Source organism: Micropterus dolomieu, linkage group LG03 (assembly GCF_021292245.1).
Source record: "Micropterus dolomieu isolate WLL.071019.BEF.003 ecotype Adirondacks linkage group LG03, ASM2129224v1, whole genome shotgun sequence".
Lineage (NCBI taxonomy): Eukaryota > Metazoa > Chordata > Actinopteri > Centrarchiformes > Centrarchidae > Micropterus > Micropterus dolomieu.
This window is the reverse complement of record NC_060152.1, coordinates 28610356-28620734: the sequence shown is the minus strand read 5'-3', so window position 1 is coordinate 28620734 and position 10379 is coordinate 28610356. Positions and strand designations below refer to the sequence as shown.

The window sequence follows — 10379 nt, the reverse complement described above, 5'->3', positions numbered from 1 at the left end:
ATATATATAGGATTTTAAGTTCAGAAATAGAATTGTTTTAGGGCCAACCTAAACCTCTTCTTATGTCTGTACAGTTACACAAAGATACATTTTGGAGTCGGCTAAGAAAGTTTTAATGGAATCAACTTAATTGCCTCATGGATACACTCCTTTATAGCCATTCATGCACAAATTTAAACAACTTTTTATTCGTTTTATAAGTACCATATGACTTACTGCACCTGCGCTATAGGCTAATTCACAAATTGCAAATAGTAGGTGCTATTGTTGTGTTAGCTGTTAGCTATATGCACATATTTGAAATGTACCCACTTTGCTGTTCTTTGTATCCAAGTTTGCAGACAACGACGCCGTTTCTCCAGAGATAATTACATTGTGGGTTTTATGTCACAAGTTTTGTTTTTTTTAGTAAAACTGACTAACGTTAGCTGCTTAAAGTTAGCATATCTGAGTTGAGAGTTTCTAACTTACCACGCTGAATATCCAGTTTGGTCTCCCGGACATAATTATCCGGGTTCCTCGAGAGGACTTTAACTTTCATTTGGCCGCAGCGTGAAAACGGACACACACTTGCAAAATGCAGTTAGATTGAAGTTAAACAAGAAGAATAATAGCAAGCACTGGCCATGTGTTGATAACGAAGAGACTCTTTTGGTCCGCGTTGCATTGTGGGATGTCCAATCCTCCTGGTTGCGTGGTTGCGTCACACAGTCTATGGGTTGCGTCACTGTCGGATTTTAGGAAACAGCTGTCAAGTTACACAATTTAGCAAGAGAAACCCCGGAAATATAACGATTTGGCCTTCAAACTATGTACTTTCATTTTTTTTCTTTTGCTTTGTGGAAGAAGTTACTGTTACGAGCGTCAATTCATATATATACATATATATATATATGTATATATATATATATATGTATATATACATATATATATGTATATATATATATATATATATATATATATATATATTGTGAAAAACGGACTTCAAAGCACGTTTCCTCAAGAGGCTTCACCAAAGAATGAGGAGATTAAGTTAAACAACAGCATACCTTAAAAAAGATAGCAATACAAAACACACAGACTTATATGAACAAGATAACAAGATAAAAAAGGATAAAATTTAAAAATGTATATTCACGATATACATATAGTCATCATTAAGGAACATAACGTTAGAGTAAAAGAGAATAGATTTGTACCTCAAAGCGACTTTTATTAACTTTTACTACCTTGGTTTAATCAGGAAAGTCATTCAGATGTCGTGGGTCCTTTATTACAAAAGAACATCCACTTTAACAACCTTAATTGACGTTTCTGCTGTTATTCAAATTATACCGAATTAATCTGCTCATTACACTGTACCGTTCAACCCGAAAGGGTTTTATTTTGAAGGTCAGGGCCGGAAGCACTGCTCTTAATTATGCTAATTTGAAATGTGCTTACAGTAGTAGCAAGGTCGAGCAGCGGCACTGCAGCTTGACGTTTTGGGTAATGTTGCCACAGCCATGGAGTGTCAACGCATGTCAGAAACGTGGTTCAGCTGATAATGAAAATGAGCACGTTTCAAGGAGTTACTGCCGTCTGTACACTATGTTAAAAGTTTGCAGCAGTGTCAATGCGGTGTCGCCTCATTGAGTAAGATTTTAGCTATCGTAAACACAGTTAGCTGAGAGGAGCTAGCTAAGTGACGTTTATATTACCGGTAAACATGAGTTCCGCTCCAAATCATGGCACCGTTAACGTTACAGAAACGGGGCTGTCCGGCAAACCCGCTGTCTCAGTAGCCGGACATGTCCAGCAAGTCTTCAGCCATGTGAAGATAGAAAACCTGATCGCGGGGCTCAGCGGAGGAGTGGTGTCAACACTGATGCTTCACCCTCTGGATCTGGTCAAAATCAGGTTTGCAGGTAACGTTAATATTACAGTATAAAATTATTCTTAACTATGGATTATTGTCTATTGTAATAATGCCTTGCAAGTCATATGCGATGCTATAGTTTCTTTCCGGTTAGGAGCTCTATAATGTAATGGACCTATTGCTTCTTTTCCTTGAATCGAAACGGATGTGCAGAAATCTGGTTAGAAATCAGATATTTTAAAAGTGATTTGCTTAATGGAGACTGTTCCATGTTTCTACGATTTAATAATGAATAATAATAAATTTGTTGACTTTTTATGTTAAATTCGGATGCCAAGACTTAAAGCTATTTTATGTCTTTTCAATTTAGTAAGTGATGGATTGGAATTAAGACCAAAGTACAGTGGGATAATGCACTGTATGAAGAGTGTCTGGCAGCAGGAGGGACTGAGAGGACTCTACCAAGGAGTGACACCCAATGTTTGGGGTGCTGGAGCATCTTGGGGTCTCTACTTCTTGTTGTACGTAAGCTCTTTGCAATGAACCTCTTGAATCGTGTCTGCATTGTGATATTTCTCACTAGGTGTTTCGACCTTTTAAAATGAATTCTAACATGTCTTATTTCCCACGCTGTCTTCTCTTACAGCTACAATGCAATCAAAGGGTACACGAAGGGGGGCCGTCAAACTGAACTGAGTGCCATGGAGCACCTGGTGTCCGCAGCCGAAGCAGGTTAGTCCAGCATATATCACATAATCAGCACACAGTCAACAACAGCCAGATAGCACTCCTCCGAGCTGGCCTAAGCAGACAGGAGGCAACTTACAAATTAGTACATAGCCCTTCTGTTAATTCTGTTCGCATGGGGTCACATGGATCTGCTTCCTGCTGGTCAAATGAAGTTAGGTGCTGGAAATTAAGCTTCACAAATGAGCTCAGGAAAAGCCAAGAGAGAGGGGTTTTTTTTTGCTGCTTCCAACTACATGAAAACAAACAAACAAAAATTACTCAGGCACTCAGTAGGGTACTTGTGCTATATGTGTTATATGAAGTGCTAAGCTGGGTTGACATGTTGCTACTGTGCATCGGACTACACGCACATCACTGTCATATGCCAAGAGTTGAGGCGAGGAGTGCTGTGTGATATGATAATTTATCTTACTAAAAGTTTTGAAATCAAATTGTGCTCAGGTGGTATTTAGGGATCAAGGTGCATTCGACTATCTGTTGACCAACCATCAATCAGCTTCACTTATATCATGTCTCTTTTAGACTTTTTTATTTTTTGAGGAGTAACTGCATCACTTGGTCCGGCTGTTTGTGTGTGTGTGTTTCATCTTCATTCTAACAGTGCTTACTTATCCTCACCTAGGCATCCTCACGCTCACCCTAACCAACCCAATCTGGGTGACCAAGACCCGGCTGGTGCTGCAGTACAACGCTGACCCAACCAGCAAACAGTACAAGGGGATGATAGATGCCCTGGTCAAGATCTACCGCCATGAGGGAGTGCCTGGACTATACAAGGTAAGACATCAGTGTGTCTTTATGCTTTCATGTAATATAGCAATACATGAGATGCTTATTTTACCCAATGACCGGTGAGCTGCTCTGTAGGGCAATCTGTAGGTTAGACCACAACAGCAAAAATTATCCTTTATTCTTCAAGGCTAACATTAAGTTTTGTATTGGTTCAGGAATCACCACTAGAGGGCAACACCTGCCTATATTAAATGGAGTTTCTAAGCTGTAATTTTGCATCTTCACTAACTTTATGTGAATTCTATTAGACTGGCAGGATAATTGCTACCAAATTACTGACAAAAAGTCTTCTCAACAGGCAGGGAGCTACAGAGACAGTATAGTGGGCGTTTGCCATTCATTAGATAATGCATACTGTGGGGATGTTGGTGTATAATGAAAGATTGACTTACTAAGCATATGCTTATCAAAGGGCTATGTTCCTGGTCTGTTTGGCACATCCCACGGAGCACTGCAGTTCATGGCCTATGAAGAGCTCAAGAGAGGCTACAACAAATACAAGAAAGTGCCTTCAGAAGCAAAGCTGGTGAGTCATTAACCCCACTGAGCCACAAGTAGTCTGGGAACATGCTGAGTGTTTAATAAAGTTAAAGACGGTTGGTAACTAGCATTTTAAGAAGTGATTCATCAGTTTTCCTACTCTGCTTTGCTCACTTCTCCCACCCTCCCTCCCACCCACCATCTGTTTATCGGTGTAAACAGAATGCAATAGAATATATCACAATGGCAGCATTATCCAAAATATTTGCTGTGGCCACAACATACCCGTATCAGGTGGTGCGAGCCCGCCTGCAAGACCAGCACAATACGTACAATGGAGTTATTGATGTCGTCAGACGGACATGGAGGTATGATAATAATCCACTCACAAAGCCAGTGCCATCAAAGTCTCACTTTCCAAATGTGGCTGTTAAAACTAATAAAGTAATGTCCATTTTGAGTCATGGTGCTTCCCCCCTCCTTTCTCTGCAGGAACGAGGGCGCCATTGGTTTCTACAAAGGCATCATGCCCAACTTGATTCGTGTCACTCCTGCCTGCTGCATCACCTTTGTAGTTTATGAGAATGTGTCTCGCTTCCTTCTAGGACACAGACAATGAGGCTTAAAAGCATGGCGTGGGCAAAGACTCTGAGCTCACACTGACATTTTTCAGACACACAGAGGGAAAAGCATCAGACTGAAGCCGAACTCTGCTCAGTGTTCATGTAAATGTGCTGGTGTGAGAAGCGGTCATGTACACTGCAAATGTCATGACAAACTGAGCCATGGAATGAACGGTGGATCTTTCTAAATGCAAAGTGTAGTTTTGTAAAATGTGATGGCGAGGATGGCGTATGTCACTGATTCAGATGAGTGACGCTAAAACCAATGGGGGAAAAAGTATGTTGCACTACATGCCTAAGGACATGCTGCTGTGATGTTTGTCTTTCTTTCTTTTTTATGATGCATAAGTCAGCATTTAAAGCGTGTATCAGAGATTACAAAATCCTCAATAGTTAGGTTTACATTTGATGTTTTCTGGCAGCAGAAAGGAATATAGGTTGTTAACATGAAAAGCTGGTTATCAACAGCAAATTAAAGATCGCCTCAGGCTTCCAGTTGCATGTATGTGTAATATTAGTCTGTATAATATAAATTATTTCTTTATGGCAACAGACTGGAGATGATTTTCGTTCCAAATACGCAGAGACATTTATCCCACAGTTCATACTTTTGTTCAGATTATCTTTCCTGGCGACAAATTGTACCCGCATTGCTTCATAACATTTTATTATAAAATCCAAACTGCTTTATCTGCATTGTCATGTTTGATATATATATAAATACATCAAATGTATTCTTTTGTGAAGTGCATGATATTTCAAAGCTCCTAAAAATAACAAGTAGTCGTATAGTTCAGTGTTAAATTCTTTAAAAAAGATTACTTTATTAACAGTAATGAGGATGAATATAAACAGGTCACATGAGTACATAGTTTAAATTCTGTCAAGGTCGTGTCACAATGTCTGTTAAATGGTTTCTGTACACCAACAGCACCCACAAGCAGAAAAGCTACAGTACAAAGTTTATTTCTTGTAGACACAATGACACAGTATTCTTGTTTATAGGCCTGTCAACTAGTATAGTATTTAAACAAAACAAAACAAAACAACAACATTCAAGTTACCGTTGTGACATCTCAACCATACCTGATCATTTTGGAGGGCCAGAAAACATACTGTTATACTAGCAGGGCTGGTCCCTCCCTTACATGTAATTTTTGTTTATTTTTTTATTTTTATTTGGGCAGTTCCTCAATGATAATTCTGGATACTGAATTCCACCCTGTAGATGCGTCACCCCTGGGGTAGTCAGCACAGGTCCCCACCCACACGGCCACATCCACCAACCCTGCTTTGACACCCTCACACAGGCCTTCAACTGGAGAGAAGAAAAGGAAGACGGTGCAAATTAATTTCAGGGAACACCCAAACTGCCTCCACAGAGGGAAATTGTTCTGACACAGTGATAAACTTTCTAAAACCTAATTGGAAGAGCGTAACTTCCCTTTTAAAGTTTGCTGTCGATGCTTTCCGGGATCCACGGCAGTTTATATAACCACTTAAATGAATAGTTAGACATTTTGGGAAATATGCTTGTTTGCTCCCTTGCTGAGAGTTAGATGACAAGATTGACACCACCCTTACATCTGTCTAGTAAATACACAGTTCCAGCCACCAGCTGGTTAGCTTGGCTTAGCACAAAGACTAGTCTAGGGAAACGGGTAGCTTGGTTCAGACTGAAGGTAATAAAATAAAAATAAAATTTTTTATTAGTAAGAAGAAGCTGCAGTCACTTCCTGAAGGCGACCAGTGAAAACTTAAGGAAGTTATTGCCTCTGGGGGTTAGGGTTAGGAACAGTCCAGCACATTGCCCCCTGTAAACCTCAACTTCTTTCAATTAGGTTTTTGAATGGTCTGAACAGACAATATATAATGCATTACTTTGTGAGCTTTGTGAACAGAGTTGCTGTTAGGCAGATTATTTTTACACTTTGGAGTCATGCTAGCAGTTTCCCCCTGTTTCCACTCTTTATGCTAAGCTTAGCTAACCAGCTGCTGGCTCTAGCTACAGTAACTAACATCGGACTCTCAGCAAGAACATGAGCAGGCATATTTCCCAGTAATACTGCATTGAACTATGACACTGCACTGGGGGAAAACATTGTTGGTTCAGGTTGTTCATTACACAGCAGAGCCTAAGACTGCAGTCGTACCTGACGATGTTCTGTGGATGTTGATGGTTGAGTTGAGCTCAGGACTTCCTTGGTCTAAGTAGATGATGGACTCTACGGGCAGGGGCCCCGTGCACTCTGCTCCGTTGAAGGTGAAGTACCACCTCTGGCAGCATGCGTTCTTACACTTGAGTCTGAGGGAACCACTGAAGAGGACTCTGAGGGCGCTGTCTGAGCGTAGCTTGGTGAACGTACAGTCCTGCAACACGCACCGTGAATTTGTAAAATGATCGAGACGGACACCCGCATTCCTAAGAAACATGCCCTTTACTGTGTCCAGATACTTACAGCTACTTTACCCAGGTCAATCCCATAATTCAGGGAGTTCCAGGCACACTGCTTGTAGTTGGGCCTCCATGGCTCCTCGAAGATCTCATTAATGCACTCGCCTTTCTCACCTTTGAGCCCGTCACGACCAGGGATGCCCGGAGTCCCCGGGATGCCATTGGTTCCAGGGTTACCCTCTCTGCCAGGGTTGCCTTGAGGCCCCTGCATGCAACTGCCATACTGGAATGCAAGGAAAGGAGGAAGTAGTGGTGCAAGTTGACCATAAAAAGAAGAGGGTATACAACAACATTAGCACAGTCTATTGTTATCTAAGATCCTGTTTCAGATTTTCTTCAGCCTTTCTAGGGGAGAGGTCTCTGTTTGGGCTGCATGCCATTTATCCAACCATCATAAGAAGCCAGATTATATCCCATTTACCCCTGATGTAAACAATTACACTGCCATTGGGTTGAAATAAGTGTAGACGTAGATGTGATCCAAACCAGGGCAAAGCAACAGAACCAGCAACCATGGAGCCGTGAAGAAGCAAGTGGATGACCGGTCATGTGTTAATGATGAGCTGATGGCTTGGTGACAGCCTAAATTAGTAGTGTCTGGCCACACATCTCTCCATGTGATTCATTGTCCAGCTGAATCTCTTGCTATGTTTAAACAGTTCTTAGTCAAGCTGACTCAAACACACACACATACACACAGACGAGGGAGCCTGCCATAACTGCCCTATGCCCTACTACCACATACAGAGATAGACACAATGAAGATCCAAGACAGCTTTGCGTAATATGTTCTTCAGAGAGACATTTTGACCGACAGATTACAGTGTGTAAGTTAGTTGTTGAAGCTTTTTATAGTTGGTGTTGGATTTTAATTTGGTCACGTGACTTATAATTGTCATATACGCATTCCTTCAGTCAGGGGCAGACATAAACTGACACGTAGAAGTGTATCCTTGGCCTTAAGCAAACACCGGTGCCAAAAGGATTTGAGTCTGGTCATTGCTGCCCTTTTGCTAAGCATGCGGAGCAATTATAGGGGCGCATGGCTAAAAGGCACCAGGGCAAAAAAAAGGTCCACAGGCAAGAGAGGAGAACAAACAGTTTTTACTCCCAGTTTCAACATCTTGTCTCAACAAGAGTCCCTGGGGTGTAGTAGAAAAAATCAATTTCAGACAATGGGAATCTGGAAAATGCCTAAACGTAGGGAGAATTACAATATTCTGATGTCAGCTGCTGCGAAACAGATGGTTGAGAAGTGATCTGTTTTAGTCATTAAGTGGCTATGCTGGAGCAACCTGGAGATGTGAGGTCTGACATCATCTCTATAGGAAACTGGGAATGGTCCATGGTGAAACCAATACACTGGTGGTTGGTATGTGTGTGCTGTAATAGACCTGGAATTTGTCCTCAAGAAAAAAAAGGGACAAAATATCCAGGCACCTGGGCTACTGGGTGGCAAAATGTGCAAATGACGCAAATACAGCATGAGTCCGTGTGGCTGGTACTCAGCAAGGAAACATCTCAGTCTTTTATTAAGAGCTGGATTTCTGGAGATATTTCAAAGCAGACTAATGAATGGAACCTCTGTCCACTTAGCCACACAGCTGACTTTGTATTAGCTTCCAGTCTGCTGTTTCTATAGTGCTGCTGCCTGCCTGCATGAATTACACTCCAGCCCTGCAGAATATTAGTAGCACACAGTCCATTACTGTAGCTGAAGCATAAAGGCTGCATTTGCCCCAGAGTGCTGAGGAACCAGTAGTATTTCATGCATTAGTCAACACCGAAGCGAGGGCTGAAGCACTCCTGGAGCATGCAGAGCGTGGGTATAATGCTTGGCTTTGAGAGTTTTGAGATTTAGAGGATCTCGGGAGGATGCAAAATATGATTTTATGATTACCATTTTGTTCAAATAAGTAGATCTTCCTTCTCCAGAGTGTAAAGTGCAGTTGGGCTTTTCTGCATCATTTCCTGTGCACTAGACACAGATGGTAACATAAGATGCTATTCATTATGTCCTTCTACTGTGGTCTCACTTGTGGAATATGACTTTGGAGGATAATGGAGAGCAATTGCTGTGGTTCTCAATGCAGGGTATGCAGACTGATAGGAGTCTCTGAGGGAGGTCCACAGAGTCCCAGCAAAATAAACACAAGTTTCATTTTCATTTGACTCCCAAGGGACTAAGGAGAGAAATGTGTGTCCACTTTGTTCCTGCACTCCCCACCTACAGCATAGAAAGTTATGTAATTTCATACAAAGATAGTCTAAGATTGGAGCTGGTGTAATTTGGGTGCCGTAGACTTAAATTACTATATTACTGAAACCTGATTTTATCAGATATATTATAACACATTTATCACACAATATGAATCATACATTTTCCCAAAATCAAAATCATGTAACCTTTTTTAAACCGACAGCCAGATAGATACAAAGAGAGAAGCAGACAGTATGAGCCAGACCCCAACTTCCTGTGAGGGGATTTCTTTCTGTCCACTCAGTCTGCTGGCGAGCAGCCAAAACCTGGAATAATAGTGAACCAGCTGACCATACAAACGCTATAAAACTGCATTTCTCATCTGCTGATGGGACCAGGTAATTTTGGGAGCCCATTTAGCGCATGTGGGAGAATTTTGCCCTCAGGGCTTCCAGCCAGAAAGCCTTACTTGGTTAGGGTTAGGGGAAAAAAGAAAAGAAAGCCTTTCTACCACAAAGCCCTGAAGGCAAACTTCTCCCATGTGCCCATTTTGCCCAAAGTGGTGACCCAACACTTCTGCACTGTAAGCCTACATGTGGGTGAATCAGCATATTACCTTTTACGTTTTATTTTGGGGGGGATCGTTCGTTTAAAGACACTTCTGGCAAACAGCAATACATGCCACAAGAAAAAGTAATCCCATGATCACTTTTAGAAACACAACATGCAAAGTGCGACATAAATGTTAATAGAGATACATAAAAATACAACAAAGCGCGCTAACCGACAATCAACTAATCTGAGTAGAATAATAATTTCACGAGTCCATTTTTTGTGTGATTTTTGAAGTGATTTTTCACTAAGAGAAGCCCCACATTTGCACAAAGCGCATTCATCTCTCCTGGGATGCCACATAACTACTTCTGGAAATGATCGTAGCGGCTACATGGTTACCTCAGCCAACTCTCTCTTACCTTGTCAGCGTCAGGATCCTTTCGGTATCCTCTATTTCTCACCTTTTCCACGCAATTAAGAGGCAACGCCAGGCACACAAGGAGAAGCAGGCGGGCAACAAGAGGAGACATCATACAACTGACAACTGTGCGCACCCTCTGAGAGATCTGTGGCGAGAGTTTGACTCCAACTCCAGACAGTTTTTAGACCAGAGGAGGGCAGGACAAGAAGGGAAGGAGCCAGTCAACTTGCAGAAACGTACTCGAT

General features: G+C 41.6%; 3 protein-coding genes across 6 annotated transcripts in view; 1 reads left to right on the top strand and 2 right to left on the bottom strand.

Annotated features, from left to right (window-relative positions):
- dcaf13 (ddb1 and cul4 associated factor 13) overlaps window positions 1-699 on the bottom strand; it is a 15765-nt gene extending 15066 nt beyond the window's left edge. The window contains exon 1 of the mRNA XM_046045929.1: window positions 472-699. Within this exon, the coding sequence (XP_045901885.1) occupies window positions 472-541 (70 nt within the window). The 5' untranslated portion in view covers window positions 542-699. The remainder of the gene's footprint in view (window positions 1-471) is intronic.
- A 746-nt stretch (window positions 700-1445) lies between these two features.
- Window positions 1446-5193, top strand: LOC123968368 (mitochondrial folate transporter/carrier-like). The gene is made up of 7 exons (XM_046045086.1): window positions 1446-1907; window positions 2229-2379; window positions 2505-2590; window positions 3231-3385; window positions 3813-3926; window positions 4103-4248; window positions 4373-5193. The coding sequence occupies exons 1-7, from the start codon at window positions 1709-1711 to the stop codon at window positions 4497-4499; spliced, it is 978 nt and encodes a 325-aa protein (XP_045901042.1). The 5' UTR covers window positions 1446-1708; the 3' UTR covers window positions 4500-5193.
- Window positions 5194-5295: 102 nt separating this feature from the next.
- On the bottom strand, window positions 5296-10325 carry LOC123968426 (collagen triple helix repeat-containing protein 1-like). 4 transcript variants are annotated; one of them, XM_046045185.1, is made up of 5 exons: window positions 10133-10325; window positions 8859-8936; window positions 6963-7181; window positions 6657-6873; window positions 5296-5821 (listed from the first exon to the last, which is right to left on the bottom strand). In XM_046045185.1, exons 1-5 carry the CDS (start codon window positions 10244-10246, stop codon window positions 5679-5681), a joined length of 771 nt encoding a protein of 256 aa, XP_045901141.1. In that variant the 5' UTR covers window positions 10247-10325; the 3' UTR covers window positions 5296-5678. The 4 variants fall into 4 exon arrangements, with proteins under 4 accessions (XP_045901141.1, XP_045901142.1, XP_045901143.1 ...); XM_046045186.1 differs by having other exon boundaries at window positions 10175-10323; XM_046045187.1 differs by lacking the exon at window positions 8859-8936 and having other exon boundaries at window positions 10133-10322.
- Window positions 10326-10379: the final 54 nt, after the last annotated feature.